The sequence below is a fragment of the Meleagris gallopavo genome, chromosome 3 (assembly GCF_000146605.3).
Source record: "Meleagris gallopavo isolate NT-WF06-2002-E0010 breed Aviagen turkey brand Nicholas breeding stock chromosome 3, Turkey_5.1, whole genome shotgun sequence".
In the NCBI taxonomy this organism is placed as follows: domain Eukaryota; kingdom Metazoa; phylum Chordata; class Aves; order Galliformes; family Phasianidae; genus Meleagris; species Meleagris gallopavo.
Genome location: NC_015013.2, coordinates 81,103,259 through 81,128,725, shown reverse-complemented (window position 1 = coordinate 81,128,725; position 25,467 = coordinate 81,103,259). Strand labels below are relative to the sequence as shown.

The window sequence follows — 25,467 nt, the reverse complement described above, 5'->3', positions numbered from 1 at the left end:
TTGCATTTGAGATCTGCAAAACTCTAAAATTGTTACAGCAGAAGCTTCTGTACACTCTAATAAATCTGAAAAATACAAGCTGTTTTTAAGCTGCCTGATGCTAATGAACTTTAGTTCAAGATAAATCCAGCTGGATCATAAATACTGACAGTCCAGCCTAAAATGAACAGATCCACTTGGACAGTCTGAAAAACCATATTTATAAGCAACTATTGCAAGAAAAGATCTATTCTAGAGATAGGAGCTTATGTACTATAAATGTATTTACCCTGGATGAGTTGTTCACACACTTGACGAGCAACAGCACGCACCATTGCTTGGGACTGGAGATCACCCTGGATAACAAAAGCAAGTAGTGTCTTATTGTTTTACTCATTTCTGTCTTAAAAGTGTTCAGTACAATGAAATACATTTATTCTAACTGAGAGATTCCATCCTTACAGACGAAAACAAACCCAAAGAAGTTTGGGAATTTCATTGGTCCCCATTGCTGTTTTTAGAAAGCAAATAGAAGTCTGAGAATAAAACCTTCAAGCAAGATTTGGGGACATGCTTAATTCTTCTCACCTTCAAACATTTGTGTTGCTATATACAAGGCAATGTCTGGAAAAAAAGTAAGTTTGCTTGATTGCACAGAGAAAATTATTGTTCTTTATTCTTGTAAACAAAAAGAACAATAAATTATGGAGAAAGCTTTTTACAAGATACACAGCCTCAGAAAAAAGACAACTAACCTGTGAACACAGACTTACCCGTTCACCTCTTTCACCTTTAGGTCCAGGAGCACCCTACAAAAAGATTCAATATAAAATTAATTATTGCTTTGTTATATCTTAAAAAATTGTTTTGTTATATCTTAAAAATTAAAACCTAAATACTGTCTCCCTTGCAACATCACGGTAAAATGAACAAGGACAATTACATGGAGAATGTAATCATCTCTGGGGGTTGTCACATACTGAAAAATCTTGTTTAAAATGGCAGCAAGGGCAGGCCCCAAGGTGACTTTTGATATCTGAAATATGTCTAACAGTAGTACTGAGTACAAAAAAGAGAAGGACGATGGGATAAAAAAGAATTCTTTGCTGCATGAAGACCTTGGCAGCAATGAACAACGAACAGACAGCAAAGGAATTAAACTGCTTGGAAAATTAAGTATGACACTAAAGATATGGTAACACTGTGATAATGGTAAGGATGATTAAGCATTGGAACAAGTTATCTGGGCAGTTACAACATTGCCAGCAGAGGCTTTTAGGGTAGGCCAAGCAGGGACTTCTGCTCAGGTACACCTGAAACACATTAACGTCTGTGTGAAGAGTTAACTTGCTGACTAATTCCTAGCTAAAGCTTAGTTTATCCTCCTATCCTAGGAAAAATGAAACTCCTACAAAAATGGAAAGATTATTTTTAGGTCTATTTTATGTAAGTCTACCATGGGGAAAGACAGTTATTGAAATTCAACTAGTTTTCACACATCTAGCTATTTTTTTCAGAACTATTAGAGTTTAAACATTTGTAGTAATGGTCTTACATGACTCACAGGAATATCTACATTCTAGGAGATTTAGTTCAATATCTGGAACACATGTTTGGGAATGAACTGAATGGGCAATATCTAACACATTGACAGTAATAATTTCCATAGCTCATCAAATCTCCTTAGTAGATTTCAGGATTGCACTTAGAAACCATGCAGAATTGTGCTTTAGGTTGTTACCTTTGCTTACATATTATCAGTTATTGAATTCCCACTTACCCAAATAAAATGCTTGCTTTAGACTAATCTCCAAAGCAAATTGGATTTTGAAAAAAACAAATCTATTTTACAAATCAAGTAAGAAGTACACAGTGTCACATCCAGGTGTCTTTAAGAATTAAAGAGAACATTCAGTTTGATATGTGCAAAGAAATTAGTACATTTTATAATTAACCAAGTAATGAAATGCTAAAATATTAATGTAAAATATGATCTGAATTATTACAGAGAAGAGGTCCACTGTAATTCTTCTAGCTCTTTCATGTAGCTTCTACACTCACTTTATAATCAGATTAGATTCTTCTAGTTAAACCGTTTTATTTTATAAAAAGGAAATAATATCTGAACATTGAATTTAGTACTAGATGGTCCAAATACTAATTTTAGGTATAAAGGGTGTGATTTTGCACTCAATCAAGTTGCTGGTCAAACTTCCTGCAACTGAAATTTATAATTCCATTATAGGAAAAGCCATTATCATTAAAGAGTTCCTCTGATGTAAATCCAAAGTAACTTCCTACAATATTTTTACAGTATGATAATAAGAATAAAATTATTTCTGAAATACTGAGATTAATAAAAGGCATATTTTAACTTAAAAAGCAAAGGAAAAAAGAAAAAAGTAATTGCACACAGACTACAAGATCTTACACTGTTATGTTTTTACTTTCACTTTAACCTTTAATTATGACTCTCTAATTCCTATATTCCAAACATGGTATGCAAGATCAACAAATACATTTAAATATGAAAAACAAACAAAGAAAGACCTTTTGCTTAACCACTAACTGCAAACAGATCATGAGCTATAAATACTGAGGAATTATGAAAACAGTGAAGCCAGGATCAGAAATCAATGAATGCAAAATAACAAATATATCAGTATTAATTTATGATACTCACAGGAGCTCCAACATCACCTTGTGGCCCCTGGCTTCCTGTAATACCTGGAACACCTGGAGCACCAGGTATGCCCTATATGGAAAAGAGAAAGAAAATTTTAGTGATGATAATCAACATCCATGAGGCCTGCTGAGAGCAAGAGCTATGATGCAGGAGAAGTCCAATATTTCCTCACTTAGAATTCAGAGGGCATTTAGAGTTGCATTATTAAGCACAGGTACATTTTGAAGAAAGGTTACACACATTTTGTGGCAAAGTGTGATCCTGTACAAAGTACTAACGGCCAATGACTCAAATAGTAGAAAACAGTCACAAATTGTGTTTCTGTTTTTAAGCATTACTGAAACAGAATAAAAAAAAATCATCACCAAAACAAGCAAGCAAAGACAAGAAAAAGTCAACAAAATTTAAAAAACAGATTAAAAGTTCAATTTCTGAATTTGAAAAAAAATATTAAAGCTGCTAGCTGACTTCTTTGGCCTCCTACTCTAAAAGGAGCCAGATACTAGGAACCAAACATTAGGCCTTCAGTTCTACTTATTCTATGCAAGTAGTGATGGAATGATGTAGAAAAAAATTGGGAAGTGTTTCAAAGTTGTATAACTTAAAAAATAAGACACTAAGAATTAATTACATTTATGTGATGCCAGAAATGAGTGTAATTTAACTGCAGCAGAAAAAAATATCATCCTCTACTTTCTTACTAAAAATATGGACATGGAAAATGTTTCAGTTATCTGATAGCAATCAAGGTAGCTGCTGAGCAGAACAAGTATTGTTCTTCTCCTGCCTGCTGTTCATAAATAAGTCTAGTGTGGAAGGTCTCTCCCAACCCAAACCATTCTACAGTTCTATAATTCTACGAGTGGTTTCCATTCAGAACTCAAAAAATAAGTAAGTCTTTTACAGTTACAGAACCATTTTCTGCTGGTTTTGTTTGTTTTTTGTTGTTTTTTTTTGTGTGTGTGGTGTTTGTTTTTAACTTGGAGGCTACTAGTACTTAAATGTATGAATTTATTTTTCAGAAGGAGATTAAAAATCAAGATGCTGTATATTGGATTTTACTTTTTAATACTGATTTATTTTTATCAGTGCAAACTGTCTTGCTTCCTGATCTAGTCAGCTGTTACAAAATAATTCAATATTTGAATTTAAAGTGTACACACATCAACAACAAAACTGCAATTTCAGGTATGGATTATGACACCCTTATTTTCAGATGCTCTTGGACTTTGTTTGACCTACTTACAGAGAAAAGCGCTATACACAAATTCAGCAGAAATTTGGGTGTTGCTTTTAAATATTCCATATCACAAACAAAATAGCTTATGCCTCAATACATCTCTGCTACAAATCTTTCAGCTATATTTCATTTTTCAACAGGTTACCACAGACTGGGCAATTCCAACACAGATCAATTGTTGGGCTGACAGAAATTTTTTGTTCAGATTGCATGAGAATAATAAAGAATCTTTTTTCCAAGGATTGGACTGAATATGAGCTAAGTAAACGTCATGAGGACATAGTGAGAAACGTCATTTCAGCAAGACAACCTGCTAGCTAGTTACATCTCCTAACCACAGACATTTCTGCCAGTCAAGGACCAAAAAAAAGAGAAGCTACTGTCGCGCTCTGTTCTGGTGCAACATCACCTTGAGCACTGTGTGCTGTTTTGGATGCCACAATGTGTAACAGAACTGTTAGAGAGCATTCAAAGGACAGCTAAAAAGATGGTGAAGGATCTAGAGGGGAAGATTTATGAGGGGCATCTGAAGTCTCTTCATTTGTTCAGCCCAGAGCAGAGGAGCTGAGGGGAGGGCCTCATGGGAGCTTACAGTTCCTCACAGGGAGTGAAGGAGCAGCACTGAGCTTTCCTCTCTGATGGCAGCAACAAGGCCCAAGGGAATGGCATGGAGCTGTGTCAGGGGACAGACAAGCTGTGTATTATGAAAAGTTTCTTCAACAGAGGGTGGTCAGGCACTGGCACAGGCTCCCAGAACAGTGGTCACGGCACTAAGCCTCCTGGAGTTCAAGAAGAGTTTGAACAATGCTCTTAAAAATATGGTTTGAATTTTGGGTGGTCCTGTGTGGATCCAGGAGTTGGACTCAATGATCCCCATGGGTACATTCCAACTTGAGATATCTATAATTCTATGAATCTTTGCATGGAGAACACTCAACATCATCAGTGGTTTTATCTAATATAAATCTGTCAAAAAGACATTAACTTTGCCTAACCATGCTAGCTGAGAAGTATGAAACTTTGGAAGCAAACTTACATCTTGCGCTGAAGGCTGAATGAGGTCCCTCCTGTCTTTTTTGATTATTCTATGAGAGCATTTGAATATGCACACTCACCTTCAGCCTCCAGTCATAGCAGACTGAGCAATTCACTTCAACTAATAATCCCAAGTGGAACTTCTTCAGAAAGAAAGTCTTATCCCAAGCAGTAACAACATTAATTTCTCTTACGTAGTGCCATTATTCAGCTAGGAACAAACTATCAACCTAATGATGGAACAACTCTCTTCTCTCCAGGGGAGACATTTTTTTTCTTGAGCTAAGTGAGAATGGAAAAAAATAACACTGGATAAGCAGCTTTCTGCCAACTTTGTGAGTCATGAGAATCTGAGCTTCCAGGGAGAACCTTTGGCCTTTCCTAGATAACAGAGTGAACTACTGTCCCCCAAAGTTCTGCCAATCTTTACAGTAATAATGTCAATGGGCAATACTCACAACTGGACCAGGAGGTCCTTGTGGGCCTGTGGGTCCATCTTTGCCAGGAAGGCCCTAGAAAAGAAAAATGTATATAATTTTATCAGCTTTTTATACATAAGTTATTAATTTGTTCAATTTCTTCTAGAAAGCTTTTTCTTTCTTTTCTTTTTTTGCTCTGGGGAGAGTTTATTTCTTAAAAGGAGCTACAGTGTAGCCAGTATTTTAAAAAATCCAACCACGATCTCACTGTACTTTTGAAATAAGAAAGTAATGCAAAAATCTTTGTACTGGCACTTTTCTCTTCTAAGCAAATTTCACTTATAATGCTGCTATAATGAGGGTTTGCTGTCCAACTTGTCTCCCACAGGATGGGTCACACTTCCAGGTCTGTTCTCACTGGTTGTGACTGTTCATAGTCCCATGGATTAAGTGCTGAAAGACTCTAATTGCCATGTATCTCTCTGTCCAGCAACACTGTACATATATACCAGCTATTACAGAGGTCCTGACTCAGGAAGCAGCATAATGAGAGTTTGATAGGGATTCTCATGTGGTTTACATTATGAACGTGCTTCAGAGCTTCCAGAATTTGAGCCAGAAACTAAAGATAACTTGGAGACTAGAAAGCAAGCAAATCAGAGAAGAAAGGCTGACCAGATGTAGAAGAAAATACATTATCGTTAAAGTATTCATGCAAATTAACCAAAATACACATTTTGTGCCCACGTACTATAAAACACATTTCTGAACAGCCTAGTAATATGACAATTATTTAATTACTATACAAACTCAAAAGGGGAAATATGATCTTATTACTGGCTAAAGACAAGAATATGGAGGTAAGAGTAGAAGGAAAGTGAGGTTTTTAAAGCGTTCATGCTCACACACAGAGAACATTCTAGTTCTCAATAGAAGAAGAGCTACTCTGTAAAGCTACAGAAAAAGATGTTTCTTTCTTGTTTTCTGAAATTTTATTTCTGACATAGTTTCAGTAGTTAGTATAGCATGAACTAGTTGTTTCATGCTTTATATGATTTGGAAACTGATTAAAAACTGCTTTCATATGGAATAAAAAATCTGGTGTGGGAATATCATCTGTCATGTACCTAGAAAGGATTGTTTTAAAAAAAATACACCAGAAGTGTTATGATGGTAAAATAAGCCATTATGATCAATTTGTATTCTGTCATTTATGCATCTTTCAGATTGATAAGGAAATACTATTTTCCTATTTCATAATTCAGCCAGATGATTTCTGATGTTTCAAAGTACAAAGCAGGTACCCCATCACAAAAGCAAAAAAAAAATCAGTGGCATTGAAATAAGGTTACTGCATCACAATAGTTTTAAGACCTACACAGAGAAAAGGTTGCAAATCCAGCTCAATTCAAATACATTTGCTAAGTAAGGGAAGTGAATTCATTCTTCAAAATTGTTATTTCTAAAGAGACAGAATGGCAGAAGGAACTTTGAACTGCATTACAAATGATGAAATAGGATTTCTGACACTCAGAAAGAATCTGCATGAATAAGGTTTTGAAAAATTCAGTGATGGGTGTCATTCAGTTTTATAATAGCATGGAAGATTATGTAATATAACTCCTTGTTTTTGTAAATAGTATCACCTCCGGGAGAATTGGTATCTTCATGTTTAAAATATATTTCACCTTTTAAAGCAAAGATTTTAAATCTGCACTTATCTTTGATTAGTACTAAGGCAAGATGAAAACTAGCTGGACATTGATGAGGGCTTAATTTATCTACTGGGGAAGGAATTGGAGAGCCTTCCTCTGACTTCTAGAATATAGCATAAAAATAACACTGTACTTCTCCCATCCAAGTGAAAGTGTAGAACTAACAGAATGATCACAACTATCACATTTTCTTTGAATATAATTCACAATTTATTTCTTAGGAGCAATTTTCTTACTTTTGGTTGCTCCCAACTCTTATCTGTTCCTAGGATTCAGTTCTCCTGGCACTGTGCGTGTATCTCTTGGCCGCATAAAATCACTTCCTATTATACTTGTTAACTGTGAAAATTGATTTTTATAAATTAAGACAAAGAGAGGTTGCATTTAAGGGTGAGTATGGCAATACCTATTCTCTCATGTAGGTTAAAGACCAAAAATATTTGTTTTATGCTTCAATGACATTATTCAGATCATCTAATGAACCAGAATGGATCTGATACTCGTTCTGAACTTGGGAGCAGGGAAGATTACTAAAGTAACGGGAAACTGGCAGAAAGACTGGGAATGTATTTCTTCTGGCTCTTGTTTCCCATTATTTTTTGTCTACGTAATGTATAAAAAAATAGAGTACTGTGAGAATTCACAAGCTATATTCAGAGTAGAAGCCTTAAAGATATAATTCACTCTATTTATTGAAATTTCTTCTTTGCTTCACTATCCCCAGAATGCCTGAAGGAATTGCACAGCACAACAGCTCTTCATCCCTTATTCAGTCAAAGCCACAATAGGAACAACTGCATACAGAGCCACCAACTGAATCTCCTTAGTGCACGATCAAGAGCATTTTGATGTATGACCTGAAATGGAGGGCAGTTTAGAATCAAGATGAATATTGTTTTGCATAGTCATCTTAAATTGGAGCATGCTATGATAATAGCATGAAAAAGAGCAATGGAGAAACAGAGTAGCTACAATTGCTCTTTTAATTAGAAATATAATTTGCTAGAATACAAATGGCACCATAGAACATAGGCACCATCTAAATCTCCGTAAAATTTTAATCTTGATGAAGACAGTAGAGACTGCTGCTGGCTTCACTAGAAACACTTCAGCTTTTGGCAGCTCAAAGTTTGTTTGGGGTATTTGCGGAGAAGTGGTTTTACAAGTAGGATAAACACTGGCAAAATCTCAACTGAAGCTACTGAGGCTTGAAGGACTTCCACATACTGCTTTTGAATATGTCTAAAAACCAAATGCAAACTGCAACTTATGACTAACTTACTTCTACTTTTTTTCTTTTTCTGATGAAAAATTTTAAAAATACCTCTTGTTAAAAAAAAACAAAAACAAACAAACAAACAAAAAAACTGCTGTGACCGTGAAAGAAATATCACAGAATGACTTACGTTGGAGAGGACCTTAAAGATCACCTAGTTCCAACCCCACTGCCATGAGCAGAGTTGTCAACCACTAAATCAGGCTGTCCAGGATCCCATCCAAACTGGCCTTGAATGCCTCTAGAAATGAAGCATCTACAACCTTCCTGGGCACCCCTTTCCAGTGTCTCATCATCCTTGAAGTAAAAAAATTTCTTCCTAACATCTAACCTAAATCGAGCACAGCCAGCAGGTTCAGCAGCAGGTGTGTATGGTTTTGGTCTTCTTAAAGATTAAGATACTAAAGCAAGTCCAATTCAGGGTCACCAAATGGTCAGGGTCTGGAGCACAGGACATATGAAGAGAGGTTGAAATAAATTGGTTTGCTCAGCCTGGAAGAGAAAACATTAAGGGGCAATCTTATTACTGTTTAAATTACCTAATCGGAAGAAAGAGACATGACAAGAATAATCTCATAGGTGCACAGTGATAGGACAAAAGGCAGAAGATACAAGTTGAAAGAGGGAAGTTTTAATTAGGTGTTAGAAAAAAGTGTTACAATGAAGTGGTTGTATATTGACACAGATTGCAGAGAGTTGTGGAGTCTCCATCTTTGGAGATATTCAAGATTAAACTTAACATGGACCTGAGCTGTGAACAAATGAATTCTGAAAGGTCCCTTCCAACCTTAATCTGATGATTCTCTAACTCTCACTCAATCAGTGTTTACACAAACTGGAAATGAAATGGCTGACAGTGTGCCAGGGTGGTCAAGAGGGCCAGTGGTATCCTGGTATGCTGAATCATCTTCCTTATCAGTTAGATGTATCTCACTGCATACAAATATCTGCAAGCAGGGAAAAGTAGCACTGGTCAATATTCTTGGAATCCAAAGTAGCTGCAGCAGCTGAGCAAGGAAAATCAATAACTTCATACAACTCTCCAGTCCCACCTTCAGCAGACATCCAACAGAGCTTCCCCCAGTACATACTAACTTGATAAGGAAGACACCTATCACTTTACCAAGGAGATGCCCAGCAGAGGACACCTATGAGGCAGCTGTGAGTAGTGACAATGTTACAAGCACAGGAGATGCAAACTTGGCATTCAGAACAGGTGTCATCAAGAAGAACATGACAGACACTCAGGATGATATATTAAGCTGGCAACCATTTCTAGGCACATGAGGAGAAGAAAATCATCAGAAGTAGTCAGCACAGAGTCACCAACAGCAAGTCATGCCTGACCATCCTCATAAGTTTATGTTAATGAAATCACCAACCTAATGTAGGGAAGAGCAATGAATACTGTCTTTGCAGACTTCAGCAAAGCCTTTCATGCTGTTTCCCAGTAAGAAGAACTGTAGTCTTGTCCCTGGGGAGGAACATCTCCCGGCACCAGGACATGCTGGGGACTCCAGCTGGAAAGCAGCTTGAAATAAAAGGCTCTGGGGTGCCCTCATAGACACAAAGTTGGCCATGAGTCAGCAGCGTGCTCCTGCTGCTAAGAAGGCTAATGGTATTCTTGGCTATATCAGGTAAAGTATCGCCAGCAGGTCATGAGAGGTGACCCTTCCCCTGTACTCATTACTGGTGAGTTCTCCACATATGGAGAACTATGTCCAGTTCTGAAGATATGAACATACTGGAAAGAGTGCAGGAGAGGGTTATGAAGATGATCAAAGAAGTGGAACATCTGTCCTATGAGGAGATGCTGTTCCATTTGGGGAAGAGGAAGCTCAAAGGGAATGTTATCAACACGTAAAAATACCTGAAGGGAGAGTGCTCTTTTCAGTGGTGCCCAGTGACAGGACAAGAGGCAATGGGCACAAACTGGAACATAAGAGGTTCTGTGTGAACAACAGGAAAAATTCTTTTACTGTGCAGTTGGTGGAAAACAGCCACAGGTTGACCAGAGAAGTTGTGGAGTCTCCCTGTCTCCCTCCTTGGAGATTTTCTAAAGCTACCTGGACATGGTCTTGGACAACGTGCACTGGTTTGGACCGGATGGCCTCCAGAGAATCCTTCCCACCTCAGCCGTTCTGTGACTGTGTGATCAGACTTCCCTTGTCGCAGCTGTGTAGATCTGTCCTCTTGAATGGCCTGAACTTCGCAAGAAATAACAAGGATTGCAACTGTGACTTCACCTTGGATAGTAGCCATGGAGATATGGGAAAGAGAAGACTTTTCCCATCTCTACCTACACATCTAAACAAGGGTCAGTGTCAGTCTGTTTCCAGACTTTCTGCTCTTGGCTGAAAAAGACGAACAAAAAGCACAAGAGAATCTAATTACAGCCTACATATTCACTAGGATGCATGACATCAGTTTGGATTCTCCAGCGTGCTATTCAAGCTGTATCTCTCAATAAGATATGCTTGGGAGAAACACAATCTGTTCCCTTTAATAAAAACCTCTGTATATTGCCAGCTACAAATATAGGACAGTAAGAGAGCACACTAAGCAACCACAAAACTAGCCATAAAATAAAACAAAAAAAGAAATGTTTGTGTATTTTATAAAATCTTTAATATCACTCTTCTATAACTTGAAGCTGATGAGAGGGCAGGAGAATGCTCATACTATAGAATCTGAGATGTACATTTAAACCAGTCACCAGACAGGGTTACAAATATTATCAGGAATATTCAGAAAGTCTGCTTCATTATCAGAAAACACATTTATTCCTCTGATTCAAATTTAACATGGTATTTTTATAACATCAAGCTTTTTTCTTTTTTTTTTTTGTAGAGAGGGTGTTTCATTATAAAAATAATCTTTGTATGAGCTCACAAAGCAGACAGTGGACATGCTCTAGTTTTTTAACTAGTTACTAAAATCCATGAAAAGCAAAATTAAACAGGAATTAAAAAGCAGTTCAGAAACACAGTAAAGTACTTCTCTAGATTAACTGCTGAATTAAAATATGAAGAGTAAAAAATAAAGACATTTTCTGAATTGATTTCAACAATAAAAACATAGATAAATGTTAGAATTCAAAAGAAAAAAGAAAGTACCATAGAAGTGAAGTAGCTGAAGAAAAAAATCCTTGACTGCAGGATTTCTTGAGTCTCTTATCACATTATCCCTAGTTCAAAAAAGCTTTCAGAAATCTCCCAATAAATATCAGTCCCATGCTTACCTCCCATTATAACTGATGTGATTTAGTCATTTCTTTAAGTGCTCTGTGGCACTGGTTCCATGCTATAATTAAAATATTTCAGTGAACAAAAAACACTAATGAGGAAATGATGGCTAAGCTAAGAATAATGTATAAAATCTCAGTTCTAGTAGTTATAATAGCTGCAAAGTAGTTTGGCATCTTGGCTAACAGGAGGAAGCCCAACAAAGGGAACATTATACAAAAAGGCAAGTTACTCCTTAGGAATTTTCCAGTTCCCTGTTGCTTTTGCTGCAGTTATGCCTTTCAGAATTAAGCCTTTCTCCAATGTTTGGTCTTCAAAGAGACTTTGGTAATATCTTTGGCTTGGATCTTCACTCATCAAGAGCAATTCTATGTTGTCATAACTTCACAGTAATCAAATAAGTTACAACACCATAAAATTAATAAAACACCATTGTTTGTTGCTGTAGAAATAATTACCGCTGCACAACATTGCATAAGGTCACACAGATACAATAAGAGGTTAATGGACCTATTTCTGTGAGACCTAAGCTATTTATCCAGCTACTCTGATGAACACCAGAAGAAAATGAACACAAGAGCCAAGCATGATTATTTCACCCACAAAAACTGGCTATTTATTTACTTGCCATTCCTTATTGTAGACAACGCTGGGGTCTTCTACAGAATAAGCACTGCATGCCCCTTCCAGATTGCACCAAAAATGTTTGCTGCACTAGTCTTACCCCATGCTTTTCTCAGAAACATAATTTCTCTGTATCAACCCACTGAGATCCATACGTAGGAGAACCAGGTTAATTCTGAACTGCTGCCTAACACAGATAGGGCTGAGTGACTCTACTGCAATGATGCTAGCTATAGCATAAAGTAAAAACTCTGGGTACTTTTCATCCTGAATTGCAAAACGCTCAGTTTAACTAGTGATCAGGAATGAAAAAGAGGGGGTACATGTCACTCACATAAACAACTTCTAGAACAAAATCACTTCAACTTGGCTATGACCAAGATTAGCCAAGTACTGTGGCAAAAATCCAAATGTCCATCAGGCTCCAAATCTTTACTAACATGGAGATGAATAGGTGATACCAAGCTAAGGGAACTTAGGGGAAAAGATACAATACAGCCAAAGAGAAGAGATTAAAATCATGTAAAAATTGAGCTTCTCTATAGAAGGCAGCATTACAGTACGATAAAGTAGGAAAAGGAATACATTTATCTTCATATTTCATTACAAGTTAATTAAAATTATAAGTCTATTCATCTGATTAGAAAATTATTCATCCGAAGATAATGCTGTGCAAGTCTTTATCTTAATAAAATTAATTTCTTTATTTTAGAGGAAAACATCCATGCATTGCTTAAAAACTACAGCAAATTCAGTGGAATAATTTACATACTTAAATTACTTGCTTAAACTCACAACAGTGAAAGTATTTAAGCACATGTTTAAATTCACAGTAATGAACTCAAGTACACATATAATTATAGAGATACATATGTACTTTTATAACATGTTCACAGGTAAATGCCAGAAATCCAAAGAAGGTTCAGATTTACCAGAAATGAGTTATACTACAATATCCGAAAAAAGGTAATTGAAAAGTCATAGTTAATAGTGACCTTCTGCTGTATACAGTAACCTTGTTCTATGCTAACAATCGCCTTCTAGCACCTAACTAATAATGAAAGTCTTCCCAAGCAGAAAGGTTTAATTTATAGTTTAACTATACACATAAATATGAAGATTTGTCTTTTACTGATTCCTAGACAGACTTATTTTCATTTGTTCTACTAGAGGCAGAATGAGGTTGACCAAACTTTCATATTCTTATTCAAATTTTCCTCTCATCAGTAATTTCAACATGTGTTCACATTCAATGTAAGATGCCTTTGCAATTGTCTTCATTATTCAGTAATTAGCTAGATCATTTGATTGCATGCTTATTGTGTAACACTTATCCACCATCTAATTTTAAACATATAAGCAAATGAAGCTAATTGGTGGTGCTGGACACAAGCAACGTCCATTCCTATAAAAGGCATTAGGTGCAGACACGGTGCACTGCTCACCTAGTATTAGTCAACCTTGATTTAGCAGATGAAAAATACTCCACCCTATCTCTGCCATCTCTTCTGGCACAGAGATACAGGTCTCCAGAAACAACAGAACTTAAGTGACATAAGCTACAATAAATCGGCCATGCTAGGAAACATATCCATTATGGAATGGCATCTTTTAAAACAAACACAAGTTTATTTTACCTTACCCTTTGACCTTGAGCTCCATCTCTTCCAGGTGAACCTGATGCTCCTGGGACACCCTAAGCATTATAAAGGGAGAACCAATGATGAGATCAACTCAACAGAATGCAACAAAATCACTTTCCAATTTAACTGTATGGCATGCTTTTTCACAAATGAGAGGAACTAGAAAATTGATAATGGATGGGGCCATAGAAGAGTTAGTTCAGAAATGAAGGTATTTCTGTGAAATGAGGGATGCTTAAATACATTTTGTTAAAATGCACACTCATTCACACTCCCTCACTACAATCCTCTGTTAAGAACACTGACAATGGAGTCACATCAGCCTTCCTGCGCTGCTAAGTTGTAAAGAAATCTGCATCATTCCAGTGTTGTGTCAGTATGACTCTTACTGCATGAATCAGTATCTTAACCTGAAGGCATAAATGCTATTTCTACTTCTCTTTTCTAAAACAAAGCCTGGTACTATACTGTTTGAAGTCATTGTAGCAATATGAAATGGCCTAAGTATGATTACAAATTATGTCCAGCACAGCTCCACGTTGTTCAAATGAAATCTCATTCTCTGGCTCATGAAAGCAGCAGAGCAGCCATTACTGTGGTGGTCCAGAAGGCTGACAAAACTGATTTATGAAAGATTGCATGAGTTTACTGTCCCTAACATATATGAACAAGAGGGGGGAACCTGTTAACAACCAACAAATACTGGAAGGATATAATGAGAAGAAAACTGTTTGAAAAAAGAAAAGTGATCCTGGGAAGCAGCAATCAATTGGAATGCCCTTTCTAAATACTAGACATGAATTAAGATTAAGATTCACTGAAAATTACAGTTTTTAATATGCTGATCTTGTGAATGATACCTTAAAAAAAAATAATAACTGCCTGATATGTCCTCCTATATAATTCCAGGAGGAATTTACTATTCTTAAAGTGAAAATAAGCAGATGTTACCAATAATTCACTACATAAACAGGAATTTAAAAGTCAATAGTTTCTAAGTTGCTACAAACCCAACGTTCAGCGTTTAAGAAGGTCGAGAAAATAATCAGTTCTTCAGACCCTGAACAATTTGGTCACTGCATACCAGCATACCCTAGATTCCTGCTTCTAAATATCCATTGGAATTTACCATGACAACACACTTCTCAGCAGTTTTGGATATGTGCCTTAAACTCACAATGGTGTCAATTCAACACAAACTTACTAAGCGACAGGTCAAACAATAACAGAGAATACCTGCAGGCCAGGAAAACCAAGATCTCCTTTCTCTCCCTTTTCACCTGGTGGCCCCTGCAGATTAAGAAGCACCCATAGTAACTCAAATATATGGTTACTTTCCTATTTATAATAGTTCTTATCAGCATCTTTAGGAAAAAAAACAATCAACCAACAAGCATACAAACAAACAGAAAACAAGGCTACTTTTCCAGCTGAAAGCAAACCTTTAAACTTGATTTGAAAAAAATTTAAACGAAATTAACAAATATAAAAAAACAAAGACTATGAAATTTACTTTAAAAGACTTCGGAATTAAGCTGAGAGAAGTATAGCCATTATGTCACAAAAATGTAGTTGTTTCTTTCTTTCCTGTTCAAAATCTATTTCATTTCAGTACTCAGGAGCACTAATGATGAAACCACTGGATCTCTACAGAATACATGTACGACAACGGTACACTTTTCCAGATAATAAGCTAATTTTAACTAAATTCTGTCATAACACATTTCCTCTATGAAAAAAACTGATTTTATAATTAAGGTATTCTGTATTACTCCCTGATGACAGCATCAAGATTATGTAGTTTTAAGAAATTACTTTGTTATATTTTTATTGTAGTGCAGTAGAAAAAAGAAAGGGTATTATAACAGTAAAATTATGAAACAAGACTAGCAGAAAAAAAAGTTACGATATCTTTCAGGACTTGTGTGTATGTATCTACTGGAGATGGATATAAAATAAATTTGTCCTGTTGGTTCATTGTTCTGCCAATTGTGTTTATGATGAAATTCTGATATTATTTCACAAGAGCTTTGCAAGTTCCAGGCCTAATCATCTCCTGTGATGACAGACTCTGTAAGTGCAGTGAATACTATTGCTCAGTTTTGGCAGCAAATACAGTGTTCTTGCTTAGGAATACCTTTCAAGTCAGAACTGATCTGCAATGAGCAATACCACAACTAGAAGAAAGATTAAATATTAACAATTTGGTACGGGGCCATGTTACTCCCCTACCACGATTCTTTTTTCACTTGTCTCAAGGCTCATACCTGAGTCACACCAAACTGATTAAATTCCTCCAGCTAACCAGAAGTTCATCTCCAGGTGCAAACTGGAATGCTGGCATTAAACCTGTCCCACTGTAGGTTAAACGCAAATATGCAACTTCTCCTCAAATACTGAAATGCAGATTCTGATCAGGACACCAAAAGACATTTTGGTCTAATCTAAGATATATGCTGTCCAAAACACAGAAAAAAACCCTGTTGTTTTTATAGGTCTCACTGGAAGGCCTTGAATAGAAAGTCCACTAGGTCCTTGTGGTCCTGGAGGTCCTTGAGGTCCAGGAACACCAATTTCACCTCGAGGTCCATCTGGTCCCTAAAGTAGCACAGGACATAAGTTAAACTCCTATCATATGGACAAAGGCAGCTTCTGTTTGAAGAATTAAGTACTGATAGATTCAGAAACATCTGAAATATGAGTTAGCATTTGAGTGAACAGTTAGTGTTCCATTTTAAAAAGGCATGGCTCCTTTATAAATAAATAAATAAATAAATTATGCTACTATAGCAGCATTCTGAATTTTATGTCTTTTATCAAGAAGCACACATGACAAGTGATTGTTATGAAAAGAGACACATGAAACACCAATGGCATTTCACTATGCATTTTCCCCAGCAACAGTAGAGAATCTGGGATTCATTTCATGTTTTACATGCAGCAGAAATAAACCAAGAATCTGTGTATCTGACAACTGTAAAGTGCTGTACCTTTGGACCTGGATCTCCACGATGACCTTTGGCACCTCTGACACCTGGACCACCCTGTAAAGTAGAAGCACAGGACTTTCTGCAAACCAAAACTATCAAATAAATAAAAACAAAATCTAGAGAAGCCCAAACGTTTCTTTCCTGTTCTTGAATCATAGTGAATATGCTGTCCAGATCCTTTCACTGGAGTAATTAAACTAAGAACATACTTCAGTGTGGTCATACATAGGAGCAGATACAAATGCAGATGTAACTAATTTTCAGAGCCAAGAAAGCACACACACTAAGTATCAAAATAACACTGAAAGCTACAATAGGGATAGAAGTGCATACATGTGGCCATGGGTTCCCCTTCAGTTGCTGAAACCTCCTGCATATCTCCATTCTCCTCAGGATCATTGTTAAAGGGTGAGTTTCAATTCCTAAGGAATATTTTTCACCAAGGACAACTCCAGTATCTACTAAATTTACTATGGCCAAATTTAGTGTTATACTTAGGCAAATAATATTTTGCCTATTTTTGTCTTTTTTATTTTCTTCAGTGGTGCCTACATCTGTTAATCATTTATTAATCCAATGTTGCCATTTTTATTAGTATCATCTGAGACACTGGAGTTGCATATACCTATGGATGGCTGCCATGAATGTGTTTTGCATATACATGTTGGATGTGCTTTATCCTCCAGGACAGCATAAAGATTGTTTTTCACATTTTTTCAGGTCAATTTCCCTCTTCCTTCACTTGAGTGTATTCCTTTATCTCTTGGGATATGAGCATTACAGAGAGACTGCCCTTCTTTGTAGTCAAAAAGGACTGTGTACAACTAGGCATTGTAACTGAATCATATGCTTTAAGATTCACAATGAGTCTGGTTTTGAGCCTAGTAATCCTAGCACAGCAAAAGCACAAATTCCAGAAAAGCATTGATTTAAGTTGAAAACATCATAAGAGCTTCCCTTATTTTTCCCATAAACTAGTTTTAGTGGTTAAATCCCAGCATTAATAAGATTGTATAATAATATCAAATCTGTCATTTCTTTGACTTCTAGTTCTAGCCAAGATTTCTTGTTATGTCTTTTCTGTTATGTTAAAAAACTTCTTTGTAGTCAGTACTTCCACAAGAAACAACTCTTAATCATCCGTTATGAATTCAACTCTTTAGCTTTTTTGGTTAGTTAAAACCAATGAAGTACTGAAAGCTTTTCATTACAATTAAACTTCTCCAAGTGATCCAATAATATTTTGTGTCTCCTTCTTCACTCTCGAGTTCTGCAGCTCTCCTTACACAATGCAGACATTAGGTTTGTGTGCTATCTTAGTTCTACATGCAGAATTTCAGACTGCATGATCAAATTCTGGCAGATTAAGGCATAAAAACTGTAACCCATAATGAAAACTTCCAGATAATCTTAACTCTAAACAATACTTTGTCTGATCTAAAATGATCCACTTTCTAAGTAATCACAAATAATATTTCCAGAGATACAGTCCCAAACAAATGGAAGCCTTTTATTGTGAATCTTTTTTGGTACAATATCTAAAACTGGCTACATAGAAGAATTCTGATCCCTAAAACAGAAAAATCCCTGGCTTTGTGAGAAGTCACATGATGTTTTAATGACCCAGAGAAGTACTGACCTACTGACCAGACAAAGCAATGTGACTGACTCTTGGTTAGCTCAGAAAAGAACAGTGAGTTGTTTTTTCTTGCTCTGCTTTTTCGCAGACCTCATACATATTTCCTGAGCCATATGCCATGTAACTGTCTGGCAAAAATAAATAAATAAATACATAAATAAAAATCATTCAAAAGAGGCTGAATTCTAGAATTACATTCTCCCCCTGCCTAGACAATGATAGGAAAGAAGGGGACAGACTCTTCTGCAAGGTCTTGTTGTGATAGGAAAAGGTGAGACAGTTTCAAACTAAAAGAAGGGAAATTAAATTGGAGATAAGATAAAATATTTTTTTTACAGTAAGGGTAGTGAAGCACTGGAACAGGTTGCCCAGAGAGGTAGTGGTTGATCCCTCCCTGGAAACATTCAAAGTCAGGCCGGACCAAGATCTGAGCAACTTGATCTCACTGTAAATGTCCATATTCATTGCAGAGGACTAAATGACCTTTAAGAGTCCCTTCCAACATAAACAATTCTAGGATTCTGTGACTTTTCTGCTTGATTTTAAACCTCCTGTTGTAGGGAACTATCTTAATCAAATTATTGTTAATCTTAGATACAATAAATAAAAACAGATTATTTATTGCTGAATTAAGCTTTGGCATTTCTTGACCTATATGCATTCTGAACTGTTACAACACATCCTTCCATTCAAATAATTTTTAAACATTTTTATTTTTCTGAGAAACGTGGTAAAAGGACTCATATGAATTATCCCCCTGTAAAGAAACACACTGGAAACTATATAAAGGAATTAAAATCTCAATCCATACTTGACTCATAACCTATATTCGAATAGGAGAACACAGTAATTTTTCCCTTGTTCAAGACACACATCTTCAGTGAAATTTCTCCTTTTCAAGTTCTTTTTCAAGTTTTTGTACCTAAACCTTGAAGCACAGTTCTTGCAAAAAAAGATGTGATGTCTGAATTGTTGATCTTATGTAATTTGTGAACTTTAAAATCTTTTCAAAACATTTATTTTCCTTTACATTCTTCACTGTCTCTTTCCCTTCAAAACATGCTCTTATATCATTCAGAAGACTATGAGCAGAGAAACATGAAGATAGAATTTGGTCATAAGAGGGCCTTATGTCAAGCTAGTTTAGCAAGCAGCCCTAAGATGCCAATCAGAGTTAGTAATCTGTTTGTGAAAGAAAAAACACATGAACGTTCTACAAACAACTTTTCTAAACTGACAAAAATCAGCCATGTGATGTGAGATTGAGTTATCTGAATTCAGATCACCCACATCTCAATTGTCTAGTCTGATCTATTATCTGAGTTCTTCCATAAGCTAGGAGAAAGAACGATTTACTCTTCCTAAGATACTTCCTAAGATACTACAACTGAGTTGGAAAGTAAAATATTTGTCTTCTAGATGAGACTATCTAGTTCTACTTGTTACATAAGAAACATAAAACACCTGCTGAACATTCACACAGTAAATGCTGAGAAGAACACTAGCAAAGTAACATCACAAAGTACAGGGGAGTTTTAAGATTGTATAACTCATCATTCACTGACAAGCTAGAAAAACTTCCAATTCCCTAAATGCTTCGGGCCTTCTTCTTAACTATTAGAAATTTGACTGAGTGAGAAGTTGTTTTTTTTTTCCTTAGTATCTTTACTCTAAATAGAATGTCAATGTACCACCTTAAAGATACTTGAAATTAATTTAATCTTATTAGTTACACAATTTCAGTATGTTTACATTGGAATAAAGGTGGCACATGGACAACTTGGTACAGTTGGCTAGAAGCCTGAATAAAGTCTTACCGGTGGTCCTGGAGGTCCCAGGGGACCCTTATTAGCTTCTGAACAGGAACAGGCATGAGGAAGGGCAGGGCAATTGTCCTCATCTCTCTATGGAAAGATCAAGAATAGATGAGACTTATGTACAGAACTTTGTTTCAGAAATAAGAATTTTATAAACTGAAAAATAATGATACACAGGTGCCTTAAAACAGCTTACTTGATTTAGAAATATTTTTGTCCTTTCAGTAGGACAAGTAATCCAAGTACACCTGGACTTTTTTGAAAATACTTAACCAAACATTTCCTTTAAAACATTTGTCTCAATAAAAGGAAGAAAAGAAGTAAATTGTACAGTTAATGAAATAAATTTCTTACCAAGCCAGGAAGCTCACAGCATTTGTCTCGATTGGCCCATGAGGTAGCACAAACAATGTCAAACATCTGCAATTGCAACTGTTTCAAAATAAGGATGATATACAAGATGATTGTTAGTTGTAAGATCAGCACAAAATAGAGCCATCAGCAAGAAAAACTGCCTTAATTCAAGTACTCAGTCTAGACAGAGAAATGGCCATCAACTTAGAACAGCTAGTCACAAATATGCTAACTTAGACTGTAAAAGGGCTTATGTTCACGTGTCCAACTATCAGATATGATATTGATTGAGCAAAGCTGTTCAGTGTGAAATGCTGTAGGCGTTTGATTGTCTTCACCTCCCCGACCCATTGGTTTTGTCCAATGGTGCTTCCCAATACTTTGTTCCTGCAAAGGAGGCATGAAGAGACAGGTGTAAGAGAGCTCAACTCCTCAAAATATTCCACTTGTCTGGTTCTCAGATTTTATCTGGAACAAGATCTCCTGTAGCATATTACTTACACTGGAACTGAGCCACAGATAATATTTATCATCTTCTCCAGTTCTATTTTATTTTAGAATGTGCCTGCTTTTATCCATATTATCCTCAGGCAGTGAAAAGTTACAAATGAAAAGCTTGCTGCATGACAACTGTGGTCAGAAAGAAAAATTCCCACCTCATGTCTGGGAACATGCTATGGACAAGAATTTAATCTACAGGAACACAAACATTTGGTAAAAATTACAGCTGCCAGGTAGTCAGAAGCAATATACTAAATAGGACTCAATGGTAAAACCAAGTGTCTCCATTACAGCCTTGATCTGAATAAAAAATGGGTCTAGAGAGATGAAGCTTTACTCAGTTTCTATTTCTATTCTTTCTCCATGCGTCATTTACTTGCATACTGAATAGAGAAGGGAACAGAACAGAACAGCCCATTAAATTAGCCCCATATGTTAAAAATATTGAGGAATGGCTAGAGATAGAAGAATGATCTTTAGTTTTGCTATTATTTTCATTTAAGTAATTGTAAATTATTATTTTTGGTGGCATTATTTTAAAACCGGAACAGAGGAATGAAGCTAAGGATTTGAAAAGCTTTAAAACTTCATTGCTTCTAAAGGTGTTAAAACAAAATAGAAATGGGTACCTTTGATTTTGCTTCATTTTTTTCTTACATAAGTCAACTACTGTATTTTAAACAAAGGAATACTTTCACATACATAGAATTTCTCCTTATTTGCCAGTAGATTAGCTGTTAAAGTGCAGCATGAAGGGAAGTTCTGAACATTTATAGGTTGGGTCTACAAAGATCTAGCCTGAGTCAAAGTTCTGTGTCCCTGGATGTTTCAAATCCATGCTGGCTCCACGTGGAGCCACTTAGACATTTCTCCATTACACATCTCAGGGCTACTAATTCCAGGAAGACTCATTAATTTGCTTAACTCAGAATGACCTTTGGCATTTACATGGTACTACACTTATGCAGATCAGACATCTCTGAAAAGGACTGCAGAAACACCTCAGCTGGTTGTGCAGAAATCATTTCAGGGTCAGATGTAAGCAGTATTTCCACTTTTTCCATAAATCAGTCTGTCCCAAGCTACTCTCATATCCTAAACAATGGAAGTCTGACATAACTGGTTAAATTTATGCAGTCCTACACAGGAGCATATACACATTCATATACTGGATCAAACAGTCCAGAGATCCATAGTGATAGAATATGTTGGTGTAAAATAAAGAGCAAATAGACATTCTCTGAATTGTTGTATTCACCATTCAAATGTTGAATGACTCAGTACTGCTATTTTAAAATATTACGTGGGTTGCTCTGACTCAAGCTAAATAACTCAACAAAGCTTTCTTTGCTACCATTAGCCTTTTATTCATAATTCTGAGTATTCATATAAATTTTGCTTTCTAGATCTCCAATACTGCAAGCAAAATCAGTAATACAGAAAAGTCTACTCATCTTTATCTGATCAGGGTACAGTTCTGCAAAGCATTCCCAACAAAAGAAAACATCAAATCTTAATTCTTTTAGCATCACACACACGTGGAGGTAAAACAAGACAAATATTGATGAAAAGGAAGCATGAGTAAAGAAAAAAAGTTGTGATTTGTAAGTAAACTGTTTTAAAGCCAGACTTTTTATTCAATCCCATTGAAGGAATAAAGAACAGTATTTGCTTCTTGTCAAGGTTAGGTTTCTCTTCTCTAGATGTTTGGAACTTCTAACCCAGAGATGTCCCACTGTTAAGGGCTGTTGAAAGGGCTATGCGTGTTTAGCCTAATTCCTTTTCTGTTCAGTCTGTCTCAGATAAATGTTTGTCTGTTCATTGAACTGTAGCATACCACACTCATCAGCAGGACAAAAAACTCTAATTTGGGGTATATTCCCTCAAAATTGTTTGACAAACCACAGAATATCTTGACTTGGAAGGGATTCACAAGTATAATCAAGTCCAGCTTCTGGATTCACATAGGACCACATGAAAATCAAACCTTATTTTGGAGAGCCATGTCCAAATGCTTCCTGAACTCCAAGAGGCTTAGTGCCAAGACCATTGTCCTGGGGAGCCTGTGCCAGTGCCTGACCACCCTCTGGTGAAGAACCTTTTCACAGTACACAACCTGACTCTCTCCTAACACAGCTCCATGCCATTCTCTCGGGTCTTATCGCTGTCACCATAGAGCAGAGATCAGCATTGCCCCTTTGCTCCCCTTGTGAGGAGCTGTAAGCTACCATGAAGCCCCACCCTCTACCCCTTCTGCTCTGGGCTGAACAAACCAGGTAACTTCAGATGCTCTCCATACATCTTCCCCTCTAGACCCTTCACCATCTTCATAGCTCTTCTTTGGACTTCCTCTATTAATTTTGTGTCCTTTATCTATTGTGGCATCCAAAACAGCACACAGTGCTCAAGGTGAGGCCTCACCAGTGCAGAGCAGAGTCCTGGCTGGACTCATGCACTCCATGCCACAGTTGGCCCTTTTGGCTGCCAAGGCACACTGCTGACTCGTATTTCACATGCTGTCAACCAGAACTCCCAGTTCTGGTCCTAGAAGACAGCTCTCTGGCCTCTTATCCCCCAATCTGTACATATATCCAGGGCTGTCCTATCCCAGATGCACAATATAGAACTTGCTCTTATTAAATATCATGTGATTGATGATTGCCCACCCCTTCAATTTGTTAAGGCCTCTCAACCTTTGAGGCAGTCAGCAGTTCCTCCCAGTTGAGTGTCACCTGCGACCTTACTGTGCATACATTCAAGTCCTGTGTTCATGCAATTTATGAAAATATTAAAGAGAACTTTAAAGAGAACTGTCCCTAAAGTGGAGCTCTGCACAATTCCAGTATTGACTGGACCCCAGCCAGATGTAACTCTATTTCTTATAACCCTTTTGAGCCTAACCAGTCAATTATTCACCCATCATATTATGAATGTGCTGCTGGACAGCATTCAGAATTTCAATATTCATATTATTTTGTTGGCTTCAGTTATATTGGCTTTTATTGATTAAAAAAAACACACTAAAACCATTCTAAAAATGTTAAACTATTCTACGTAGACATGGTCACAAGCAAGCACTGAACTATTCAAAAATTCCAATTTTCATATCAAATTAAAACAATTTTCAAAATTTTTATTTTTGTTATACACATGACATTATAAGCCCCTTAAAACTATGAAGCTACTGGGACAGACTAAATCCCAGTACTCCATTTTCAACAGTGGAACATGTGAAATCCAATGAAGTACAAAGATCTAAGCCTCCCATACAGTCTACTATCTTCCCAAGACATTCAGATCAGGGATTCCCTGCCCCACATTTGTTTTTTTCCCCACAGTTAGTAACACCACTATTTCCTTTCCACTAATTTGTCAAGACATCTCCAAAATTATTAATATTTGGCATACACAAAATTCTACATAAAGAAGCAGCACTGATAAATACCTGTTGTGTGAAGGGTCACTCTCTTACTACTACTCCTACTAATTTCCTTTGATGCCCTCTAATTTTTGAAGAAGATACCACTTCATTCTTGTCTTAAATATGAACCATCCACACAAGTTCTATTCAGGATGAACACAATGTGCAGAACTGAGATTTTAAAGAATATTATTTGTATGCTTTCTTGACCTGCCTGTAACTTAGTAAAACTTCAAGGCATCTACAGCTGCACAGAGTATAGGAATTACATCTTCAACTACACATTTTTAGTTTTACGTAAGCTTTACTGTTCATGTGAACAAAACTAAATTTTTCAGTGAGTGGGTAATCCAAATTATCTTTTATAGATTCCTGTGTTCTAACAAAAGACACAATTTCTTTCCACTTCTCTTTACAAAGCCTTCTTTAATTCCAAGTTTTTCTAAGCTTGCCCTTTTTCTGTTTCTATTGGGAAGTGACTACAAAAGTTTCTCTGTATAATTGTCTTTACAGACTTGATATAATTATTATCTGCAAGTTTGAGCACTAAGGGCTCTTTTTTTGTGCACAGAGAGGTATTTTGAGGGCTCATTTTTGACTAGAAGAGCACTTGCATATAATAACAAGTCAATATGTTTTTGAAACTTCATTCCTATTCAAATCAAGCCTTGAGTTCAAGGTTCACATTCTATGCTAACCCCTCTCTAGAATCAACAAAGTTCAAAGAAAATCAGCAAACAATGTTGCTCAGCAAAGAAGCCTTCCCAAGATTCTCACCAGCCTGGCAGTTCTCCCTCAGCAATTAAATCTACCTAAAAGACCAAACAAAACTTGAAGTTATCTAAGGCAAAATGGAAAGAATCCCATGAATTGTCATGCAAAA

At 36.5% G+C, this 25,467-nt stretch overlaps 1 protein-coding gene across 7 annotated transcripts in view; it reads right to left on the bottom strand.

The window, feature by feature from the left end:
* The window catches only part of COL14A1 (collagen type XIV alpha 1 chain), a 117,646-nt gene that overhangs the window by 13,821 nt on the left and 78,358 nt on the right, over nucleotides 1-25,467 (bottom strand). For all 7 annotated transcript variants that reach the window (XM_010709273.3, XM_010709274.3, XM_010709271.3 and 4 more), the window contains exons 35-44: nucleotides 20,663-20,740; nucleotides 20,309-20,395; nucleotides 16,853-16,906; nucleotides 16,365-16,460; nucleotides 15,099-15,152; nucleotides 13,862-13,915; nucleotides 5,399-5,452; nucleotides 2,663-2,734; nucleotides 753-788; nucleotides 269-335 (exon numbers count right to left, since the gene is read on the bottom strand). In XM_010709273.3, the coding sequence (XP_010707575.1) occupies nucleotides 269-335; nucleotides 753-788; nucleotides 2,663-2,734; nucleotides 5,399-5,452; nucleotides 13,862-13,915; nucleotides 15,099-15,152; nucleotides 16,365-16,460; nucleotides 16,853-16,906; nucleotides 20,309-20,395; nucleotides 20,663-20,740 (652 nt within the window). The remainder of the gene's footprint in view (nucleotides 1-268; nucleotides 336-752; nucleotides 789-2,662; nucleotides 2,735-5,398; nucleotides 5,453-13,861; nucleotides 13,916-15,098; nucleotides 15,153-16,364; nucleotides 16,461-16,852; nucleotides 16,907-20,308; nucleotides 20,396-20,662; nucleotides 20,741-25,467) is intronic.